This window comes from Corylus avellana, chromosome ca11 (genome assembly GCF_901000735.1).
Source record: "Corylus avellana chromosome ca11, CavTom2PMs-1.0".
Lineage (NCBI taxonomy): Eukaryota > Viridiplantae > Streptophyta > Magnoliopsida > Fagales > Betulaceae > Corylus > Corylus avellana.
This window is the reverse complement of record NC_081551.1, coordinates 19,381,734-19,406,003: the sequence shown is the minus strand read 5'-3', so window position 1 is coordinate 19,406,003 and position 24,270 is coordinate 19,381,734. Positions and strand designations below refer to the sequence as shown.

At 36.1% G+C, this 24,270-nt stretch overlaps 4 protein-coding genes across 7 annotated transcripts; 3 read left to right on the top strand and 1 right to left on the bottom strand.

The window, feature by feature from the left end:
* Positions 1-5,648: 5,648 nt before the first annotated feature.
* On the top strand, positions 5,649-9,048 carry LOC132166060 (uncharacterized). Its single transcript, XM_059576813.1, has 3 exons — positions 5,649-5,933; positions 6,130-6,248; positions 8,898-9,048. The coding sequence occupies exons 1-3, from the start codon at positions 5,770-5,772 to the stop codon at positions 8,915-8,917; spliced, it is 303 nt and encodes a 100-aa protein (XP_059432796.1). The 5' UTR covers positions 5,649-5,769; the 3' UTR covers positions 8,918-9,048.
* A 2,120-nt stretch (positions 9,049-11,168) lies between these two features.
* Positions 11,169-16,374, top strand: LOC132165802 (proteinaceous RNase P 1, chloroplastic/mitochondrial-like). Of its 3 annotated transcripts, none has more exons than XM_059576485.1 (8): positions 11,169-11,226; positions 11,346-13,033; positions 13,116-13,210; positions 13,340-13,516; positions 13,656-13,776; positions 14,025-14,093; positions 14,245-14,374; positions 15,586-16,374. In XM_059576485.1, exons 1-8 carry the CDS (start codon positions 11,172-11,174, stop codon positions 15,825-15,827), a joined length of 2,577 nt encoding a protein of 858 aa, XP_059432468.1. In that variant the 5' UTR covers positions 11,169-11,171; the 3' UTR covers positions 15,828-16,374. The 3 variants fall into 3 exon arrangements, with proteins under 3 accessions (XP_059432468.1, XP_059432469.1, XP_059432470.1); XM_059576486.1 differs by having other exon boundaries at positions 15,538-15,623; XM_059576487.1 differs by lacking the exons at positions 13,656-13,776; positions 15,586-16,374 and having other exon boundaries at positions 14,245-14,332.
* Positions 16,375-17,220: 846 nt separating this feature from the next.
* On the top strand, positions 17,221-19,594 carry LOC132165306 (probable protein ABIL5). 2 transcript variants are annotated; one of them, XM_059575807.1, is made up of 8 exons: positions 17,221-17,492; positions 17,579-17,661; positions 17,747-17,942; positions 18,066-18,165; positions 18,282-18,318; positions 18,737-18,870; positions 19,099-19,166; positions 19,273-19,594. In XM_059575807.1, exons 1-8 carry the CDS (start codon positions 17,382-17,384, stop codon positions 19,360-19,362), a joined length of 819 nt encoding a protein of 272 aa, XP_059431790.1. In that variant the 5' UTR covers positions 17,221-17,381; the 3' UTR covers positions 19,363-19,594. The 2 variants fall into 2 exon arrangements, with proteins under 2 accessions (XP_059431790.1, XP_059431791.1); XM_059575808.1 differs by having other exon boundaries at positions 17,223-17,492; positions 17,795-17,942.
* Positions 19,595-19,918: 324 nt separating this feature from the next.
* Positions 19,919-23,140, bottom strand: LOC132165196 (rho guanine nucleotide exchange factor 8). Its single transcript, XM_059575684.1, has 6 exons — positions 22,844-23,140; positions 22,533-22,649; positions 21,873-22,027; positions 21,700-21,774; positions 21,292-21,567; positions 19,919-21,039 (listed from the first exon to the last, which is right to left on the bottom strand). Exons 1-6 carry the CDS (start codon positions 23,100-23,102, stop codon positions 20,194-20,196), a joined length of 1,728 nt encoding a protein of 575 aa, XP_059431667.1. The 5' UTR covers positions 23,103-23,140; the 3' UTR covers positions 19,919-20,193.
* Between the last annotated feature and the right edge of the window lie 1,130 nt (positions 23,141-24,270).

Sequence of the window (24,270 nt, the reverse complement as noted above, 5' to 3'; positions counted from 1 at the left end):
TGAGAATTCTTGTTTCTATTATTACTTAAAAATCCACTTTTAGTATTGATGGACGTGTGATAGATCAGTATACGAGTTCACTCAAACCTGGTATTGTTGAGGCATTAGTTTACACTAGAGATTGGTTATATGGATAGTAAGATAATATTAGTTATTTGCATATTTGTGGATCGTTTAAGAGTGGACAACATGTGGCAAAAATGAGAACCCAATTTGTACTTGTAATGATGATGTAGTTTTGTTTCTTTTTTTCATTATTACTAAATTTACTATGATTTTGATAGCTCTTTTTTACTATCTTTTTATGTTTTAGGCTTTTAGCTTGATATTTGATAAGTGATTTTGGGTTTAATTCCAAAGAGATGGAGTTGCTAATTGATATTTTGATTAGAGAATTAAACCTATTAAGTGATTTGGTGTTAGGAGTTTAATTTTAAGAGATAAATTGCTATTTAAATAGACAATTAAACCTAAAACTATTATGATTTGTGAATGCCATTGATATTATCACATTACTTTCTGAGCTACAACGGGTCGTGTTAACCCGATACGACCCATTACTTTATATGTGTTAAACGGGTCGGGTCGGATTGGGTCAACCAAACATACGCTATTATTTTAAGCACGTTGTGTCGGGTAACCCGTGAAATCGTCGTGCCGTGTTCGAGTTTTGGGGGTGACCAGTTAGCTAAATGGGTCGTATTTGGTTTTACCTTAAACAAGTGGCGGGTCGTAAACGGGTCGACTCGCCTATTCGTTTTGCCAGCCCTAAAATATAGAATGCAGAATAATATGAAAGAAAGAAAAGAGAGAAAGACACAAAGATTAAGGAGGAGCTAGAATGAGGTGCATTATAGGTAGTGCAGGTTTTATGGAAAGAGGGGCAAAATTGGTGTCGCTATGACAAAGTAATTGATGATGCTCGAATTGTTATATAATCTCTTATATAAACTAGAGTCTCCCATATTCGACGAGAAACGAATGAAGGAGCTTATATGCTTACAAAAAATTGATTCACAATTATGAAAGAAATGATTCATATAAAAGAAGCTCATCAATGTACTTTTGATGTTGTAATGATTGAACATATTGTTCAAATTATAAAAGAAGCACTTTTATTGTCCGGATATAAATGCTTAACCTATTTATGACAATTAATCAGTAGAAAAAGGCATTTGTATTATCTGGATATAAATATCCCAAGTTCATGTTTAATAGCCTTGCTCACTAGTTCTCTATAAATTTGACTTACCGAATTCGTTTGACTAATACTATATATAACATATTTTGATGCCTCTAACTCTAAGTGTACTTGACAAGGCACGCCTACAAGTAATCAACCAAAAAGAAATATATTATTATAGCTCACACAGTATTCTTGAGTTTTTAATTGTAAATTGTAATTGATATTTCATATATTATAGTTCACCATCAACACGGCACCCACCACTGCCACACATCTATTACAATGTATAGTGAAAATAAAATATTAAGTACAGTAAATTATTCTAATGATAATAATTATTCCTAATATTTAAATTATAATCCCTAATTCTAATGTTATCTATAAAAATAACATACTATCCTGAGGTATTTTAATCCTAAAATATCTCTATTATTGGACCCCTAACAATATTAGAGGTGAAATTAGTTGTAAGGTTCGAGGAAATAATACAATTATATTTTAAACACTTGGAAAAAAATTTGTTTGAAAACCATCCAAGTGATATATAACAGTAAAATGTGAAACAAATTTGGTTAAAAGAGTTTAACTCCACTATGATTAATTAAGTTCCTACTTATTTATTCTAAGTGTGGTTAAAACTCTTAAATACCATATTGATGCATGTTTTCTCAAGTTTCTTCTTATTATAGTATGAGGAGTGTTAGACTTACAAACAAAATTTTCAGAAATTTTGTTACAAATTGATGTGGCACAACATGATTAGTTTTTTTTAAATTTGAACTTATCTTATATCCAATCATGTTGTGCCACATCAATTTATAAAATTTTTTCTGTAAAATTTGTTTGTAAGCCTAATATTCCTTTTATAGTATTTGTAACATGTGAATGATTGTTCTGGTATGTGTTACAAACATGCTTCCTTACAACTTGAGGTGTAAACAAGTCGAGTTTGAGCGAGCTTTCCTTGTTTGGGCTTAATTTGTTTAAATTTTACTCGAGCTCGAGCTTGAGCCAAGCTTAAGGACGAGCCAAAAAATCGAGCTCGAGCTCATAATAAGTCAAATCGAGCTGAGCCAGTTTACGAGCTGGCTTTTATACTTAATTTAATTTATTTATTTTATTATAAATTTAAACTTCAAGTATTCTTAAACGGCTCAAGAAGCCAGTTTGCATATGAGCATTTGCTTAGTCTAATTAGCGGACTATGGAGCCCGAGTCAATACAACAAGGCATTTGGTTTCGAAGAGAGATGATATACATCATTTTATAATAAAATGATGCTATTAGAAAAAAAAATCATCAATTTTTAATATTAATATGAGGAATTATGTGAATAACTACCAATTCGAGCTTTATATGAGCTGCTCACGAGCTTAGCTAAGCTAGCTTCGTTTAATATTCAAACTAGGATTCATGTTCACAACACGCTTCATTTAATATTTGAGTCGAGTACGAGCCGAACTTATAAAAGCCGAGCCCGAGCTCACTCGCGAGTAGCTTGCTCTCTTAATAGCCCTAGACTTGCAACTAATTATCCAAAAAAAAAAAGAAAAAAAAAAAGAAAAAGAAAAAGAAAAAGAAAAAGAAAAAGAGGAAGGTCTTTATTACGCTTCGCTGAAACGAATCGTTTCACTGATAGGTGAATCTCGATCAGAGAAGCCCAACGGCATCGTTTTGAAACGCTGGAGTCGCACACTTCGGCAAAACCCTTTCGGTTCCTCGAAAGCTCAGCAGCAGAGGCACCAGGAGGCAGGAGTACTCTAGTAGCTCTCGAGGAAGCTAACAATGGAGCTCGAGATCTCGAGGAAGCCAAAAAATCGAGCTCAAGCTCATAATAAGTCAAATCGAGCTGAGCCAGTTTACGAACTGGCTTTTATACTTAATTTAATTTATTTATTTTATTATAAATTTAAACTTCAAGTACTCTTAAACGGCTCAAGAAGCCAGCTTGCATATGAGCATTTGCTTGGTCAGATTAGCGGACTATGGAGCCCGAGTCAATACAGCAAGGCATTTGGTTTCGAAGAGAGATGATATATATCATTTTATAATAAAATGATGCTATTAGAAAAAAAAATCATCAATTTTTTATATTAATATGAAGAATTATGTGAATAACTACTAATTCGAGCTTTATATGAGCTGCTCACGAGCTTAGCCGAGTCGAGCCAAGCTAGCTTTGTTTAATATTCAAACTAGGATTTGTGTTCACAACACGCTTCATTTGATATTTGAGTCGAGTACGAGTCGAACTTATGAAAGCCGAGCCCGAGCTCACTCGCGAGTAGCTTGCTCTCTTAATAGCCCTAGACTTGCAACTAATTATCCAAAAAAAAAAAGAACAAAAAGAAAAAGAAAAAGAGGAAGGTCTTTATTACGCTTCGCTGAAACGAATCGTTTCACTGATAGGTGAATCTCGATCAGAGAAGCCCAACGGCATCGTTTTGAAACACTGGAGTTGCACACATCGGCAAAACCCTTTCGGTTCCTCGAAAGCTCAGCAGCAGAGGCACCAGGAGGCAGGAGTACTCTAGTAGCTCTCGAGGAAGCTAACAATGGAGCTCGAGATCTCGAGGAAGCCAAAAAATCGAGCTCGAGCTCATAATAAGTCAAATCGAGCTGAGCCAGTTTACGAGCTGGCTTTTATACTTAATTTAATTTATTTATTTTATTATAAATTTAAACTTCAAGTATTCTTAAACGGCTCAAGAAGCCAGCTTGCATATGAGCATTTGCTTGGTCTGATTAGCAGACTATGGAGCCCGAGTCAATACAGCAAGACATTTGGTTTCGAAGAGAGATGATATATATCATTTTATAATAAAATGATGCTATTAGAAAAAAAAAATCATCAATTTTTTATATTAATATGAAGAATTATGTGAATAACTACTAATTTGAGCTTTATATGAGCTGCTCACGAGCTTAGCCGAGTCGAGCCAAGCTAGCTTTGTTTAATATTCAAACTAGGATTTGTGTTCACAACACGCTTCATTTAATATTTGAGTCGAGTACGAGTCGAACTTATGAAAGCCGAGCCCGAGCTCACTCGCGAGTAGCTTGCTCTCTTAATAGCCCTAGACTTGCAACTAATTATCCAAAAAAAAAAAGAACAAAAAGAAAAAGAAAAAGAGGAAGGTCTTTATTACGCTTCGCTGAAACGAATCGTTTCACTGATAGGTGAATCTCGATCAGAGAAGCCCAACGGCATCGTTTTGAAACGCTGGAGTCGCACACTTCGGCAAAACCCTTTCGGTTCCTCGAAAGCTCAGCAGCAGAGGCACCAGGAGGCAGGAGTACTCTAGTAGCTCTTGAGGAAGCTAACAATGGAGCTCGAGCTCTCGAGGAAGCCAAAAAATCGAGCTCGAGCTCGAGCTCATAATAATTCAAATCGAGCCGAGCCAGTTTACGAGCTAGCTTTTATACTTAATTTAATTTATTTATTTTATTATAAATTTAAACTTTAAGTATTCTTAAACGGCTCAAGAAGCCAGCTTGTATATGAGCATTTGTTTAGTCTGATTAGCGGACTATGGAGCCCGAGTCAATACAGCAAGGCATTTGGTTTCGAAGAGAGATGATATACATCATTTTATAATAAAATGATGCTATTAGAAAAAAAAATCATCAATTTTTAATATTAATATGAAGAATTATGTGAATAACTACCAATTCGAGCTTTATATGAGTTGCTCACGAGCTTAGCCGAGTCGAGGCAAGCTAGCTTCGTTTAATATTCAAACTAGGATTTGTGTTCACAACACGCTTCATTTAATATTTGAGTCTAGTACGAGTCGAACTTATGAAAGCCGAGCCCGAGCTCACTCGCGAGTAGCTTGCTCTCTTAGGGTGCGTTTGGGAGTGCGTTTTTAAGAAAATAATCTGCGATTTTAAACCAAATCGCAACTTTAGGGTTTTTGGGATTGCGATTTTAAAAACGCAAATTTTAAAATCGCAAAAAAATCTGCGATTTTCATAAGCTGATTAGAGGGTGCTTATTTGAAAAAGTGTGAATTTAAAACAAAATCACGATTTCTATTAAAAAGATATTTGGCTCAATAGTTACCTTTTTTAGAACAGGAATGAAAAAAATACCAAGAATACCCACCTAAAATATATTAAAACCCTTTTTTTTTTCTTCATCCTCTCTGTCTTGTTCATCCTTAATGGTAATTTGGTCATGAAACCGCAATTATATGCTAATGTTATCCAAACACTCAATTGATAAAAAAAATATTTTTTAGTATGTTTTACCAAACGCCTGTGCGATTTTAAAAAGTAGCAATTTTAAAAACACAATTTTTAAAATCGCACTTATTGAAATCGCACTCCCAAACGGGCCCTTAATAGCCCTAGACTTGCAACTAATTATCAAAAAAAAAAAAAAAAAAAGAAAAAAAAAAAAAGGAAGGTCTTTATTAGGCTCTGCTGAAACGAATCGTTTCACCTATAGGTGAATCTCGATCAGAGAAGCCCAACGGCATCGTTTTGAAACGCTGGAGTCGCACACTTCGGCAAAACCCTTTCGGTTCCTCGAAAGCTCAGCAGCAGAGTCACCAGGAGGCCTCTCGAGGAAGCTAACAATGGCGTCCTCAAAGGTCGTCGCGAGGTTTTCGTCGCGATTACAACCACTCGCTCTCAAGCTCGGCAAAAGATTTCTCGCGCCCGAACTTTCTCCGCTCAAATCGTGCTCTCAGTCGCAGGCCTCTGCCTCTGCCTCTGCCAGACGCGTTTCCCGCATTTCTCGGTGAGATTTCTGAATTCGCATCTATGAGTCTTATTTCTAACCTCGTGTTTGGTTCCCGAGAAAAAAAAAAAAAAGGATAAGTTTGAATATTAGAATTGCAAGCATATCGCTTTCCTTTTATTTCCTCTGTTCTCTCGGCAGCCAGTTTGCTGTTGTTTTCGTAGTTATGCATTTTGGTTTTTCTTTGGTGGTTTAGATTACCGTTGGAGTTAAGCAGCGTGGAAACGATGACGCCGTTGCACAGTGCGATAGCTTCGGCGCGACTAATCTCGAGGTTGTCGGCCGAATCAAATAGCTGGTGTTTAGTTCCGCAAGGTGTGTTTTATGTTCCCGTTTATTTGATGCTTAATCATGCCCTTGATGTTGCTTATATGGGTACAGAGATAGATTGCTAGAGTGTTACTAGAGTACGTTCTTCCAGAAAATGCAAGAGTAGGAAGTTTGGTGCACTCCACCCTGCTTGTATGTGTGACTAAAACGTGCATTGATGGTATTTCCAAATGCAGATGAAATTTTCTGTCATTGGATGTACTTGCAATTAGAAGTTTTCCAGTTCTTGAAAATTGTGGAAAAACCTGGTTGGTACTGCTATTTTGTATGGTAGGATAGGTATTGGTTATCTTGACTCAATTTAGATCAGTTGCAATCATGTAGGCTTGGAGATATGAATGCTACGCCGCATATGCTATGATAAGGTAGAATATTTTGGGATGTTTTATATGGGCCTGACTAGCAAATGCAGATTGTCTCCCCCCCCTGCCCCCACATTTCTATGGGTGCACAGATTAGAAATTCAAGATTATTGGTGAGGTTAAATAGAGTTTTCGCTACTGAGTCTTATTAATGCTTTACTCCCTTGTTAAATCCATAGGATTCCATAAAAAAATTCAGAAAAAGGCATTGTGGGAAACGGAATGGGCATGAGAAGAGAGGATTTACCGTCATTATGGTCTGTTTACTGGAGGGATGAGACCATTGGATGGAAAAATCGAGCTATTTGACTAATTAAAAACAATATGGGATGGTAGAACTCTTAGGGCATGCTTAATGAGCAAATTGATATGAAATGTCTGGAGTTAATTAATCAAATTGTACTCCTTTTTTTTCAAGAGAAATGCTACATACTCTTCCTCTCACACTCCCAAGTACACACTCTTTGATGTCATATAAAAATCACCATTAGATTTTGAATGGATTACTTTGGAATTTTGGATTTAATGATAATTTTTACTGGCATGTCAGAGAGTGTGCACTTGGGAGTGTGTGTAACATTTATCTTTTTTCAATCTTTTGGGTTGATGCCTATCTGCAAAATCCTCATATGTTATCTAAGCTGCAACTTAAGATTATTTGGCAAAATAAGGGAAGGGGGGAAATATCTATTGGGGTGGAGTTTAAGGCCGTTGGTTTAAGACCCATTGAGTGCTATGGAACTTGCCAATTAAAAAAAAAATCTCAATGGAAGTGTGTCCTAGACAAATCTGGATGATGTAGCCACCCGAAGTGGATGGTTGAGCTTAATGGTGCTGGTTATACATGGATAAAATATGTGCATTAACTAGCTTTAGTGAAATCTAGACCCCTGATTAAAGTTCAATAAATTATTAGATTCTGACAATATGTCTTCATTTAGTACCTTCACAATCAGGAGTGATATATGAAACTTTAGGAGCTTTGAATCATGCACACTGCTTAGAGAATTTATTGATTAAGGGAATCACCTTATTTTGATAAGTAAGACAATCCCCTTATTTTAAAGTAATATAGAATGTTCAAGAATAACCATCCATCGGCAGAATTAGGTTTAAAACAACTTTTTTGAGCCTTAAAGAAGCTACTTGGGATTGATTTCAAACCCATTTCAGTGCACAAATAAAGACAATTTCAATCCAGATGGTCTGGACTTGTTCAATGAGTAATGTAGATGGTTCCTGTAAGAAGATGTAACTGGAACTTGAAATGGGAAGCCAATATGAAAAGGTTTTTTATTATTTTATTATTTTATTATTTTTATGATGGGGAATCCTTCCAAGACAGTGCTACTTCGTGTACCTATCCCTGCAAGTAAACCTTAGACCCGTGTAATGGCTTTGCAGTTGTCTCTGTTAAGATTTAAATTACTTCCGGATGATTTTGGTGGTATTCTGAGAAATTAGCACCCTGTTTCTTAAGAGTAGTTAGTTGGACCTTGCTCTGAGTGAACTGGTGGTCAATTGGCGAACTGGAGAGGCACCGTGGATATGCAGAGACACCAATTCTCTTCGAACTTTTTGAGATTCCTACTAGGATTTACTGTTTCTGTGGCATGAACAAGAATATAAAACTCGAATAGGCCACTACCAGATGTAATTTTTTAAACAGTATGGTGCTCTGGAGCTGGGGGAGGCAGCATAGGGATATTTAACCTTTGCATATGTCGAAGTATAATCTTCATCATATTTGGTTTCAACTTTAAATATTGGGTTGTTCTTTGGTTGATAAGGCTGTCTTTGAAAGGGTTGATTCATTTTGCTGGCTTCCATCATATTGACTTCACATGAGCACGTGTGAAAAGTTAAGCTGTCAAAAGATGTTTATCTCTTGAGAGGATGCGCTTAGGTAAATATTTAGTATGGACTATTCTTGCAAGTTGCGACTATAGATGGTAAAATGAAACCATTCTTTTTAATTCATAGAATAGGCTAAAGTCCCACACTGAAGTGGTTTGCTATGTTCTTTGTTTCTAGCTGCAAAAGCACACACTGCCGTGCACTGAAGGAAACAGAAAAATATGCAGATGGTTGCACAGCAATTATTCATGATACAACCAGGAATTCTTGCTTGTGAAACAATTATGTTTGCTCAATATGATCAAGTTTTGATCACAAGTTTGTGTGTGTGGTGTAGGCAACAATGTTTACAGAATTATGTTTTTTCTTGTGATATTGTTATCTCATTTAACACTCTGTTTTGTCCATATTGCAGGTATATCAATGCCTTTATGACTCTCTCAGCATGAGTTCTTACAAGGCAGCGCATTTTGTTTGATGGCAATTTTATTTTGTTCCAACTTTACGGGCCTGTATTGAACAGTTCTTCTGTCATTTATAAAGAACATGAGACGTTAGTGCTTAGATTGCTTCTATTTATCTTCATCTTTTTTGTTTTTTGTTTTGTTTTGTTTTATTTTATTTTTTTTTATATGTCGTTTTGAATCTCCATGTCCAGGAACCTGGATGAATTTTTGTTAACCATAATGAAGTACGCATTGTTCTTTATGCCCAGCAAAGTAGTACATGGCTTTGCTCTTTTGTTATTTACATGCTATATTTACAATTTCCACATGGCATTTTTCAAGTGATTCAATTCCATTTGAGAAGCTGGTATGACATATAGTTGTATACCAGGAAGTGGCCTCTCATAATAGTTGGAGAAAAGGATAGTTCTTTCATGTTGGCATATCATCACACTTATGATCAGTACTCAGTAGCCCTTTTCTTTATTTTTAGACTTGGGATGACATTTCTTCAATGTCGCACTGGCACAGTCACTTAAAGTTTGCATCTATGAACATGGACTTCGTTAGTTGTCAAATTTGTTTGGCTTTTCAATTGCAAAATTTTGTTGTGCCATTGCTGCTTCTATTACGGGAATCAGAGGAATATAAGTTATATGACCATGCAGGCACATTGTTTGGTTAAATTGTCGGAGCAATCCCGTAGACTTTGCTGAGTAATTCTATTCATTCCCTTAAAGCTTATGCAGTGTAGTTTTTCTAATAAAAAATCAATCTTCATATATTAAGTACTATGGGTACCATGCCTCTTAGGCTTTTGGGGAGACGAGAGAGATAAGGGAGAGTGATGTATGGCATAACTCGACCTTGCTCAATGAATTAATACGCGAATTAATACGCCTTTCAACTTTGAGCTCATTAGGACGGACTCCATCCAATGTAATCTGAAGGCCTCAAGAGCCTTCTTCCCTCGCCCAGACTATTCCGGGAAGGCATGCCGTTAGAAGCAGCCTCGCACCTAGGCATCTTCTGCGCACTAACATTGCCCACAAAAATCAAGAAATGCAATACCCAAACAGTCTAGACTTCATTGCCAAAAAAAAGGAAGAAGAAGCTGGCATCCACATTCCAGATCCACCACCGTCCTACCTGGCTGAGCTTGGCTGCAGAAAAAAAGGATGGGCCACAGGGTTTTGGAGAATCTAGGTGGACATTCTATCGTATGACGTGGAATATAGAATAAAGAGTACAAACACCAAGAAAAGTTTATTAGGTAAAAAAAAAAATTCAAGAAAAAGAACAAGTGTGCCAATCTCTAAGGCGAAGAGGGATTATTAGCCTTTTTCAACTTCAGAGTTAGGTTTGTACGGAAAATGAGTGACGATAGAAAACTGCCAGTGACTTTCAGCATACTTCGACTGTAATCCAGTAGCTTCCAGTGGTAGTCCTGTGATTTGAGAAGGATAAAGCTCAAACTCAGATAATCATTTACAGCTTTAAAAAAGGAAAACAATTTTACTGAAAATTAAAGAAGGTTTCTTGTTCAACCAAAATGTTTTTGGTTTGACTATAATTTTCGGCCGTATCAAACACCAATAAAAGGGAAAACATTTGATGTGAAAACAAACAGGGCTTAGGCAATCTAAGAGAGTGGATTGCGGGTTTATTTGTCTTGGGTAATCTAAGATGTTGGGCTCACTAGTTCAGAACAAATAAGCCTCGCAACTCCTCTCTTAAGCTGTTCAAATTTTATATCACCTAATTTGAGAGATCTCAGTCCTTATCTCTTTTGTCACCAACATTATGCATCGCTTGATGCTCTCTCAAGACTCTTTAAAACTTCAATCGCCACCTCGAGAAATTGTGGTAACGTTGTTTCGCGTTTATAAAGTATGATTAAGGAGATTTTATTAGGATTTGGCTTAAATGCCGTAAAACAAAACTACAAGAGATTGTAGGTTTTTCAATGCTCCAGATTTAATTTCACTCTCTATTTCTCATGAAAAACTTAAAATTAAATATGGAATGTTGAAAAAACTACAATTAAAAATTTAGAAGTATATTGTCAATTGAGGGGGGGCTTTTCCCAAATAAAAAAAATAACGTTCCCTCTAAAGTCTACATTGGCCAATTAATAAAAAATCAAGGGCATTTTCGTAAATAGGAGTTTTCTACTGCGCCACTTCAACTTGTTATATTCAAGACCATATCAATATGCCAGCAAGCTCTTCCAACGGCCACAAATGGCCTCCTCTACCTTCAACACTCTGCAAAGGCACCTCTTCTCCGTCACTCTCTGTAAGTACTCTTCCACTCTAAGAGGCTCTTAAATTCGATTGGTTTAACATTTTTCACTTTCTCACGTTTCAAGCACACACTTAAACGAAGTTTTTTTTTTTTTGTTGGTCTCCTTGTAGTTAGAGCAAATGTTAGTCACATTAAAACAAGGGTGTCTATTACGGACCAACCTCCAAAAAAAAGGGTGAATTTAAGAACTGCAAAAGAAAATGGCAATGGGTTTTCTTCGGCAAGGGCTGTAGATGAAAGAATAGAGAGAAGCTCTGTGAAAAACCTTGGTGGTTCAGTGGTGGAGAAGACAGATTCAACAAAAGATAAAAACATAAGGAAAAACTTGAGTTTTAGAGAAAGAAGAAAAGTGGGTTCTGGGAATTCTTCTTTGAGGTCTAAAGATGAGAATATAATGGTGAATTCTTCGAGTGTGAGTAGTTTGTTGGTTAATGAAAAGAAGAAGAAGAAGCCCAAGAAAGGTGATGATAAGCTGGTGGGAGAGGAGCATAAGGGGAGGGGGTCTAAGAAAAATGAATCTCCAGCGTTTCAGTTGAGGGTTGAATTGGATATGTGTTCGAAAAGAGGGGATGTCTTAGGTGCAATTCAATTGTATGATAAGGCGCTAGGAGAAGGAATTGAGCTGGGGCAGTACCATTATACTGTACTTTTGTATCTTTGTTCTTCTGCTGCTATGGGTGTTATTCGCCCAGCTAAAAGTGGGAGTGATAGTAGGAGTTTGAATACATTGGACTCATCTAATGGAGTTTCTAGTTTGAATTCCAGGGGGTTGAGTGCATTGCGAGATAAGAGTAGCAGGAATTTGGGTGATATGGAATTGAATATTCCAGTTTCAGACAATGAGAAACAAGTTGATTTTGTTAGAAGTCATGGAACTACAAATAAAATGGAATTGAATTCTAGTAGTAGGTTTGACAATTTAAGTAGTTCTGATGATGAAAAGGAGAAATTAAGCCAGTATTCTAATGGGTTTACAAAGTCAAATGCACAACTTTTCGATGGACTAAGTTATCCAGAAAAGGGTGGTAATAATTTTTCAAACACAAAAGATGGGAATGGTAACCAAGAAGATCGTAAAATTCAGGTAGGTGAAGATGTCAAGTCGTATGCACTTCAAAGGGGTTTTGAGATCTACAAGAAGATGTGTTTGGATAATGTCCCAATGAATGAAGCAGCATTGACATCTGTGGCTAGAATGGCAATGTCGATGGGTAATGGTGACCTGGCATTTGATATGGTGAAGGAAATGAAGCCATTGGGAATAAATCCAAGATTGCGTTCTTATGTTCCTGCTCTGTCTTCCTTTTGCAATAGTGGAGACATTGACAAAGCATTTGTTGTTGAGAAACACATGTTGGCACATGGTGTCTATCCAGAGGAACCTGATTTGGAGGCTCTCCTAAGAGTAAGTGTTGGAGCCAGTAAAGGTGACAAGGTGTACTACTTGTTGCATAAACTAAGAACAAGTGTGCGGAAGGTCTCACCCACTACGGCAGATCTGATTGTTAAATGGTTTAATGGCAAGGCGGCTTCAAGAGTGGGGAAAACAAAATGGGATAAAAATTTGATAGAGGAAGCAATTGCAAATGGAGGTGGAGGCTGGCATGGACAGGGCTGGTTGGGGAAAGGAAGGTGGAGCACTTCATACACGACTGTTGGAGCTGATGGTTTGTGTAAATGCTGTGGGGAGAGGTTGGCAATGATTGACCTTGATCCTAAAGAAACAGAGAATTTTGCTGAGTCGGTTGCATCTATCGCTATAAAGAGAGAGAGAAATTCAAGCTTTCAGAAATTTCAAGTATGAAAATCCCTTAATAATTCTTGTTCCTAATCTTATATGTGGTGTTTAAAGGGAAAATGAATAAATCTGTTATTGGCAGAAATGGCTTGACTATTATGGACCTTTTGAAGCAGTGGTAGATGCTGCTAATATCGGTCTTTTCAGCCAGAAGAGATTTATGCCATCCAGGGTAAGGTATTTGAAGGCTCAAGCTCCTCTTTTTTTTTTTATTTATTTATTAATTTAATTTTATTTATTTTAAATTTATGGTGAATTTATTTTAATTTGTTTTTTGGGTTGGTGGGGTTGGAATTCTTAGGTAAGTGCTGTTGTTAATGGAATACGCCAAAAGCTTCCTTCAAAGAAATGGCCTCTCATTGTTTTGCATAACAAGCGTATGACTGGACGGAAGATGGATGAACCAGTAAATAGGGCCTTGATTGAGAAGTGGAAAAATGGTGATGCACTCTATGCAACACCTACAGGGTCAAATGACGACTGGTGAGAAATATATACTCTTGGAATTCATTTACCCATGCATATATATGTTATACTTGTAATTCATTACTTAATTTGATGTCAAGTTATTTCTATGATGTGTATGCATTTAAAGCACCCTTGTTAATAACCTGTGCGTCAGGTACTGGTTGTATGCAGCTATAAAGTTTAAGTGCTTACTCGTGACCAATGATGAGATGAGAGACCATACATTTCAACTTCTAGGAAATGACTTTTTTCCAAAATGGAAAGAGAGGCACCAAGTGAGTGAAGCTCTTGAGATGAGAATTCAATGCTTTTTAAAGTAGTCTTTTTCCATTGTATGTGTTTAGGTTGCAGATAGATAATATTTTTAGTTAGTTTTTTTTTCTCTTGTATCGATAACTAGTTCCAAAACCGTTTCTACTTTGTGCAAACAATAGCGTGTGGTCGTCTTCATTGATTTTTAATGTATTGCTAACGAAGTATCTTTCTTTCTTTTCTTTTCTTTTCTTTTTTTTTTTAATATAAGGTGCATTTCCGTTTTTCTGATGCTGGTCCAATCTTTCACATGCCTCCTCCTTGCTCTGTTGTGATTCAGGTCAGAACCAATTGGATGGTTTACTGTATGTTTTAAAAGTAAAGAAAAATGGATGAAATTCAGTATGATATGTGTGTTTATGTGGGTGTGAGTAAAAATTTGTTAGCTGATAAATCAGTAATCTAAAGCTCTTGGTGCAACATGATAACAGGAATCTGATACAGGCCACTGGCATATTCCAGTTGCATCAGAACATGATTATGAAGCAGAAAGAACCTGGCTATGTGTTACACGTGCTAAGTCACTTGTGGCAAGGCAAGATTCTGCCACTAGTCCTGAAGGTAATTCACTAATTTCAATCAAATTAAGCATTCCCATTTTAACACCCTGGCTGGTAACATGAAATCCACCATGCCTAGTGGCCTATCAATGACAATAACTGTCCTAAGAGTGTGTTGTGTGTTTCTTCAATCCCATCAAAATAAAAGAAATCTTAAGTGCCTTTTGTATAGCATTTGAGGTGAGTTGATCATGTTGATATTTACAAGATCTGGTGTGAGCGTAATTTACTCTTAAGGAATCATTTATACCCAATAGGATTTAAATATATTTCTATTGACTATTACTTGTAAGTATGTATCCATAGATAATTCACTAAGTTCAATTATAATATGTTTTGTTTAATAACGTGTGCAAGTAAGTGAGCACTATTTACGATATTTACTGAATTTATGTGAAAATGAATCTAAGAAGATTTGGGGGGGACTAGGAATATTTGCTTGGGATGGCCAAACTATAACGATACACAATTCTTGACAAACTCAATATGTGTGTGTTATATAAATTAAATATGAAACGGATTAGGAGTAGACGGGATCAGCAGTTTTTGTATTTGCTTGCAAAAGAAGTGAAATTGAGAAAATCCTTAAGAAAGAAAGCGTAGTTGGTCGATTCATTTGTTCTGAGTTTTCATTTTGGAATTCCATTAATTAGTGGCTTGATTTTTGTATAAAATTGTATTAAGACTACTAAAGATTTTTTTTTTGTACTAATCAACTTTTATAGTCATAATAATGTCTGTGAATGGGGTCTAATAAGTTTATGTAACTTGCTCGTAATTTTAACCATTCCTGGTAATATATCATTGTCTTTTTGGAACTTATTTTAAACTCCTTAACTCATTCTTTTTTGAGACAAAAGTCTTAAAAACTCTAATTTTGATGGAGACTATAATGTGGTTCTACCTACATTTGAGAGTGATTAATTCTTTTTAATTGTGGAGTTTCATTTGTTATTATGGGGTTTCTGCTAATCTCCTTGTTGAAAACTTCAACACTATCTACCTAACTCGCAAGAAAATAAAATATACAGAAAGCTTCCATGCCTAGAGATATGAATGTGCATTGATTGTTTTTCTTACAAACATTTTTTTATCTATTCATGCACATAATCACACATGTTCATTGTTATCTACTAGTTGATTGCATTTTCCTTTTTCATGAAGCCAAATCAACTTCACCACTGATGGACTGTATTCTCTTGTAATAAATAGAATCACTATCCCTTCAGTCTAACGAGGGACATACAAGGTCAGCTTTTCGAACTGAAGTAAAGATAAGGCCAGAACCGAGTCATGGAAATCGTGAAAATACTAAAAATCTACCTCAGGAAATCTACAAAAGTCTCAGAGATATCCTGTCAGCATCTGTGCACTCAAATGATAATCACACTATACTCTCACAGATTGAAGCTGCAGAGATGTTTGGTAACTGCATGATTGATTTTGAAATATAATGGCTGTCTTGTTCGGGACCTCAAAATGATGCTGTGGAAAACTGAATTCCAAACCAAGAGCTCCTTCAACAGTTATGTGGCTCATGCAGCTGTCTGTCTTGTGCAAACTACATGAAGCTCTGACAGTCCAGAAAACCTCTTTGCTGCTGCTGATGTTAAATGTACCTATATCAAGGTTTTTTAAGCCATCAAAAGGTTAATCTTTTTGGAGTAATAGTTTTTGTGAGCTGCCATTGCCTCTTTCTGGAGTTTCTCTCAGGTTGGTTGGGAGTGGAGGGAATTTATGTAGGGTGTAGTCTTCTATGTATCTTCTCTCTGTATAATCATTTATTCATTTGCTCATAAAGAAAAGATTTTGCTCAGCACTGACGTTTTACTGTTTGAGCAGTAAGCAGTCATTTTTGTCTTTGAGCCACATACCCCAGATGTTTAGATACTAGGATTGCTTGGATCTAAGGATCTATTTTTCTTCTTCTTCAGATTTTCATTTTAGTGACAGCAGCCATGTGCTATGATTCAGAAACCATGATAGATGTCCTTTTTGCTATGTTCAATCACTTCATCGCGGACAAAGTCTTCTTTATAAAATAAACTGGGTTGAAGGATTTTTTTTCAAATTCAGTCTATTAAATATATTTTTACTAGCATTTTTAATTCTCATGTGTATTTTTTATATAGCATTTGATTCTCCCATGCATTTTTTAAAATGCGTGTGAGAATTACATGTTCAAAGACAAATGCCAAATTTAATAAATTGGGTTGGTAAAAAATTTTCCAATAGAAGAAAAAAATTTGTTCTTAATTTTTATTGCAATTATTTTGATGCTGGAAAACAAAAATACAAAAACAAAAACAAACAAACAAAAGAAGAAAAGGGTAAAGGAAATCCGGTGATTTTTGGACCCAAAGGTGTCCCCTTTTCCTGGATGAATGTTCAATCACGAGTTGGTTCAATTCCCCATGACTTATGCTTAAAATTTTAAAAAGAACTAATTGAGCTCATTATTATTATTATTATTATTATTATTTATTTATTTATTTTTTTTAAAAAAACATTTACTTGTAAAGCATGAAGTTTTTGGTATTTCAACAAATAGCAATTAGTTAAGAAAATTGTTTCAGAAAGCTAAAATGTCTAAATAAGCAAATTGTTTTGTGTTTTAATGAAGAATGGGATTCGTATTTACGTAGTAAAAAAATATTCAATACGTTAAAGAGGGTGGGTAGTGGTGATCTTGCTGTCAGTGAGGCAGGCAGTGCATGCGCTTTTGGAAAGGAACGAACACAAAATCACGGGGGCTAAGACTGTTTTTGTCTTCTTCTGCAATCTCTAGAGTTCTATCAGAATCTGTCCTTAATGGGTTTTGGTTTTTATTCCATTCCTGAGTGAGAGCCTCACGAGTCTCCACTCACCCACCCCATCTTTTACTGAAAAAAAGGCATACCCCAACCCCCACTCCACTCATCCCCTGCTTTTCAAAACAGGGGAATTAAAGATAAGGAGAGAGCTTCTTCATTAATGTCTGCATTTTAGCTGCTGGAAACGACGACAGAATGCACAACTCTACTAAGCCGTCTTCTTCTTCTTCTTCTTCTTCATCTTTTCAAAGTCTAGAAGACGAGTCTGATCATCAGGATATCACACGCTTTGACAAGTCTCTCCAGGTGCACTTTCATCTTCTTCTTTCTCATCTCATGCCTACATCTTTTGCTGTTTCTTTGTTGATTGAGTTTGTGACTACTGCATGCAGGAACTTCGACACTTACGTGCTCAGCTTCATTATGCTGCCGATTATTCCGAAACCACTTTCTTGAATGCCAAAGACAAGAAAATGTGAGTAAATATCATGATCGTATGTACAATAATAAAAAAAAAAAAATTGTAATATTTCAAACATTTTCCCACTGAGGTGATGAAGGTGGCTGGCGCTTTCTCTTACACCCTGTACATATTTTGCAATTTGCAGTGTGATGGAAAACACAAAAGAGTACATATGCAGGGCGGTGGTGAGTGTTGTTGACCACCTTGGGACTGTCTCTACTAGCCTTAACTTCTGCATTTCTCAGACCAATGCATTTTCCGAGGCCGAGCTTCGAATCAATTGCCTCAAACAAGTATATATTTATTCTTTTCGTCAATCTCATAATGCATGTCAATCAACTATATATATTGGAAATTTGGAAGAGTAGAGAGTTGTAACAAGTACTCCTCGTGAAATTTGTTTGGTGCTTTGACAGAGACTTCTCGTTTGTGAACAATATGCACACAAGCTTGCTCTGACTCAACTACGGTGGAGTGAGAATTTGACAAGACATCATCGACGTTATTTATCAAAGCGTAATCATCTCTATAGAATCTTTTTTTTTTTTTTAATAACAAAAAATGTGTATAATTTATTTCCATTATTAATTTCTTGCCTTTTTTTTTTCTTTGTTGCTCTCACCTCTGATTAGCAACTGCAAACGTTGAGAAAGCATGTGAAGGTTCAAGGTAAAATCTTTTCCTTTTGATGCTCTCATAATACTGAAATATTTCAGGGTGTTGGGTTGTTGGCTGCATGGCTTCAAACCACCCAAGAACACATTTTCTTGAGTAAAATTAAAGAAAGTTACATGCTGGAGTGCTATGTGGATTTTTATTTATTTATTTATTTATTTACATATAGTGCATGCATTTAAGTGCAGCATTGTAGCCCAACTGATATGGATCTTCTAGTTTTCTATGATAATTCTACTGTTCAGAGTTCTTAAAATCTTGAAGTGTGATTTTTAAATTATGTTACTTTAGTATTTTCCATTAAATGGTATATAATGAAATGAGAGAAAATAAGTTCTTCTAACATCAATGATTCTGAGATAGAATTGGGTTCCATGATTTCATCGTTCTGATCAATTTTATATTATTGCAGGGATACTGATGATAAAACTGGTGGGGGATTCATAGATCAACATGAGCTTGTCAGAGAGCAGGAAATTCCACTTTTCTTGTACACATACACTCAGAAGCCATCTCTTGAGAAAGGGAATAGGGACTTAGCAGTAGGTAAATTATCACTTTAATTTCCTTGTTTATGAAAACACCCAAAAAAAAAAAAAAAATTATCGCACAAGCCATTGATGTGCTATTCTATCCTTTGATAATTGGGATTCACTCGTCTAATAATGTTAAAGTATTGATTAAATGATAAAATTTACATTTTCTTATCGACTCAAACTTTTGGAATAAATGATGATTTAACATGACTGTTGTTTTTTTACGTGGTTTGTGTAGTGTTGCCTGTTCGTGATGGTTTGTCGGTATTGTCGAAGCGTTCAATTAATCCTACATTTCATTTCCAGGTTGGTGAGGTTATATATACAACATGCCTCTTATACCAATCCATAACCTCATATATGTAATTATATATGTATTTTCCATCCTATCTTTTGCATGCTTTTGTTGCAGGTTACTCAAAAAATTGGGCGCCATAGAAGATCATCAGTGCAGCGTGGTGATATCTTATCCTTTATTCGGCGAGCTAAACGAACAGGATGAATTATTAAGGGTTTCAATGTGTTTGTTTAGTGATCCTTGATTGGAAACATGCTTTCTTAGGTAGATGTTTGAAGTTTCTTTATATGGAGTTCATCAGAAAATTAAGACAATGAGAACATAAATACCTTAGTGTTTGAACAAATTAAAATTAGGAATTTCTATCTTGTTATGACTCTTCCTTATGCTCAGTGTATGTTCCCTAATGAGAAATTTCACTCTTGATGATTGTTGATTTGTGAGTTTGTTAGAATATTAATTTAAATAATGAAGTTTGTTCTTTCCTATCAGTTTATTGAAGTTTAGAAACTGTTTGAGTTAATGTCTCGCATGAATTGCTGAGACTCTTGATTCTGAGCAATTACAACTTGGATTTACAACAAACACTTGAAGGTTTTGAGCCTTTATCACACAGTTGGTGCTTTCATCAAGAGTTGTAGATTGGTGTTCTAACACAGTTCATCATATGTCATTAAGGCCAAACGTAAAGAAAGAAAACATGAAACCAAAAGAGAGAGAAGAGTAGGTGAAATAAAGAAGTACATTGGATAGATGCCAAGAAAGGAAGAAAGCATATACCAAATGCATCAAACCCATTAATTGAACGAGGACTTCCCTTTCCTCAGTAGGAAGGAAGCACAGTACAAGAATTCCTAGCTCTTGAACAGAATCCTACTTGCCAACATGGGTCTGAAATATATTTACATTTGACCAGTTGTAGCCCTCTTACTATCTTTCTCTATGTTTGTCTGCTCCTCTCTCTTCTCTCTCCCTTTCTCATCATTTGTGTTTTTCCTCCTTTCTCTTTGCTCTTTTATCCTAATGCTACTGCCACTAATGGCGAGCCGTTGGACTTCTTAGGCCACTCAGGTTCTCAAGCCTCTCTAAATAGGACATTTTCTTCGTGGTCACAATGTTTACTATTTTGCTCTTATGCTTATCATTTTCTTCCTTGAAGTAGTTGTCCATCTCGCCGTTCGTATTATTCATCTTCTTCATGTGATCAATCGCTCCCTGATCCAAATTCCAACCCATGAAATCCGACAGTGTCTTCGAATTTGGCGTCTCCGCAGAATTCCACTGGTCTACATCATCACCAATAATTGACGGCGAAGATTCCTTTGGACAGTTCCTGTAGGATTGTGCGGCTAGTGATGGGTTTTTAGTGATTGTATCAGCATACAGAACATCCTCAACTCTTGACATGATATTGAATGCCAAGCTTTCTATTATCCTTGAATAGCTCTCTAGAATAGCCTGTCCTATATCCTGTGCATATTTAGCAGAGAATGGTTTTCTCAGAGTCTTAGTATGAGAAGAGAAACATTTGAAAGCTAAAAAGGTGCAATGTTTTCTTACCTGATTAAATTGGATCTTAGATATGTCAAGTGCAGATTGTGGAATTCCTGGAAACCGCTGCTTTAGTAGGAGCAAGATTGTCTCTGCTCTTTCTTCAAAGAGTTCTCTCTTCTCCAAACTAACACCTGAACCCCAGGAAGACTTTCCATCCTTGTTGTGCATCTTCCTCTTCCAGATCACAATTGAGGCCTCGATCCTGTTCTTAAGGTCAAGTACTCTATGCTCTGTGGACATGTCCATTGTTGAGAGGAATTGCTCCGGATCAAAGTACTCTACTGTAATGCACTTATAGATTGAATCTCCAAGGCTTGCTCTACCATTCTGTTAATCATAACAAAGAAAATCAACCAAAGTACCAAAATCATTGTAAAGCTAGTAAGTGGGGATCTTTCTGTTAGAATATATAATTCTAATCAAACCATTCTGATTAAATATATCTCCTAGCCATTTGTATTGTAAAGTTATCAAAGAATAAGAGAAAGATTTGATTTATGGGATTTTTTTTTTCTCTTATTTTCCTATTGTCTTTATTTTTCCATTTCATTATGAGTTTGTTCACTTTCCTTTTATTACCTTTGGTAGAGATTCAATGTAGCTTTCAGGGATCTCCATCTCTGATAGTACTTGAGCATTTATTGCCATGGCTGCTTTCAATACTTGGTTCACGGAATCTTTCTGAAAGAGCAGCCATTTTCGAGAGACCTCCGACAGCCCATTTGGTGGAACTTTAACAGTAGGTAACCACCATTTGTCGCCATTTCTGATCGGGGTGCAACCTTTCTCAGATTCATCTGCATCTTGGGAAACATACCAGAACTCATTTTGGCTTCCAAAGTTATCCAGGTAGCCCTGTTCATTATAGTTTCATCAGCAAAAGATATAATCTAGCTCGGCCATATGGAAGAATGATCCCTTCTAGCTATATATATATATATATAGAAATTATATATATATATAGAAACCAGGAGCAATATTACTTACAATGAGCATAGCATCAAGCTTGCGGAGAGCGGGAATGTTCATGAGCAGATCACTTCTTTGCCGAGTCACCATTATCTATCAAATAACAAAATCAAAAACTTCTTAAGAGGAAAACAACGTTAACATGGTCAAAATTACATCTGTTCAATATTTGTTCTAGAGAGATTTATCACCTCCATATTTGTTCCATCTTTGGATTTCTGTTGTGAAGGAATAAATTCAACAATGTGATCAGTTACAGATAAAAGCCATTCGATTTCTTTTCTCCACCTTGTTTTCCTCTCTATAGACATGGGCTCCAGCTTCGATTGTTCTCCAAAAACAGATGCTGCATTGTAGCAGAACAACAACATATATCAGAAACAACATATACAGAATATATATATATATTTTTGTTTGGGTAATTATCTTTTTCCTCATCAACTATAACGCATTGTCACTTTGCCCCCAAGAATTGACAACCCTACTTTCTGACCCCATCAAACTGCCATTTTGTGCTCAAAACTCCCATTATGTCAGTCAAAGACATAAACTCAGACGGTCAAACTGACAATGCATTGTAGTTCATGTGGCAGAGTGACAATGCGTTATAATTCAAGGAGGAAATGTGACAATGTGTTGTAGTTTATGGGGGCAAAGTGACGGGTTAACCGTCTGAATTAATACCTTTGACTGACGGAAATGGGGTTTTGGGCACAAAATAGTAGTTTGATGGAGTCGGGTAGTAGGGTTGTCAGTTCTTGAGGCACAGTGACAATGTGTTGTAATTGATAGAGGAAAAAGTAATTACCCCTTTTTTTTGTGAACAAATGTTATATCAGAAAAGAAAGTACCGGAAAGGTTTGTGATGGCATTTGACAAAGCCAAAGCCGAAGAAACACCCTTTCCACCACCAGACATATCTTCACCAAGAAGCAACTTAGAAAATCTTTCCTTCATCAATTCCATATCTGAATAAAACCACATACAAACACAAGAATATAATCTTAGTTTTTGCTTTCTGGGTAATTGGATTGACATAAAACTGTTGCAACTTCAACTGCATACATGCAGGTTGTTAGAATATTGATTAAAATTTACTTTTCTTTTATCAACTTTTAAAAAAAGTAGTGATTTAATATGGTATCAGAGACGATGATTTTACCTGAGAGTTGCTTGCCTTGTGGACTTACTGGAGCCGTGTGCCGCGAAAGCGCCGACCCTATATTGTGGCGCTCCAATGGACTTCCTAGATACCTCGTCTCATAACTTTTGGACAGCATCTTGCTGTCTTCAGAACCTCCTTCATGCCCACTCTCAAGGATCAAACTCTGAATCTGTCTCCCTGGACCCTCAAACATCTTTTTAAGATTGAAAGACTTGGACTTCTGTATGCTGTTCTGGCGTCCAAAGGATCGGACCATCTCTTAACAAGCAACAAACCAAGGAAGCAACAAGCCTAGCTAGGAGGTTAATAATCTTAGCAAATTAACCTTACTTCAGTTGCAAAAACAGTAAATGGTTGTTTTTTTGAGAGAAATGGTTGTTCTATGTGCGAGAAAGAAGAAGGAGGAGAAAGAGAGGAGAACCCCTTGTCCTAAATGAGATGTTTTCCTATTTTGCAAATTTGATGAGTAGACAGACAGGGGTTTGAGTGGTTTATGGCAAACTTCCCTTTTTTTGAAACTATGAACGTGGGGTGCATGTTTGAGGAAGAAATAGGAGGGGTAGGTATAGGGGAACAAAATAGTAACAAATTAACAAAATTGGGTTTGTTTAAGGGAATGAGTCAATGCTGGTTTAATGGGGCTTGAAACATACAGGACCCTATTTTTAGCTCCCCCAACACAAATCCCATGAATATATATATATACAAACCCTTATGTAATGGTTTTGAAACTTCTATGATTATGTAAAAATGGTACTCCACAGTCCACATCAAGATCAAAGATATATATATAAACATCACGATATATGTGCTTGCTTCATGAACCTCTAAAAATGAAGCCATATATATTTATAGGCTTATATGACACATACATTGGATATTTCAAGAAGTTTGAGGTTTCGAGAAATGTTTTTTTTTTTTTTTGCATTCTAGCGTCTATTTCGCATACTTCTTCTCTGAGTTGGCATGCTTCATCTATCTTTAGTTTTTTTAATTAACGGTGGATGAAGCATGCCAACTCAGCAAAAATGTACGCGGAATGAATGTCGGAATACAAAGAAGCATTTTTCTTCGTAGAAAGAGAGAGGGTCCGTTGCATTTAATTTTCTTGATAGAAAAACATTGTTGTTGTTGCTAGTGGACATAAAAAATCTTGTCGGACCATGTTAAATTCTTGTGTCTTAATTCTTACTTTGATATTTTTCTTGTGCACGTGATGCGGATTCTAATAAAAAGATTTTAAAAAGTGTAAAATATATATATATATATATTTTTTTTCTTTTAAGATTTTGTTTCTAAAATAGTTGTGTGTGGGATACATGTAACTAAAATGCGTGGCTTAACATGATGGATACCACATGATCACAGCACGTCTCTTATTGGCTTTAAAACATTGTTGTTCTGTATATTGCTTGGTTTTTTAG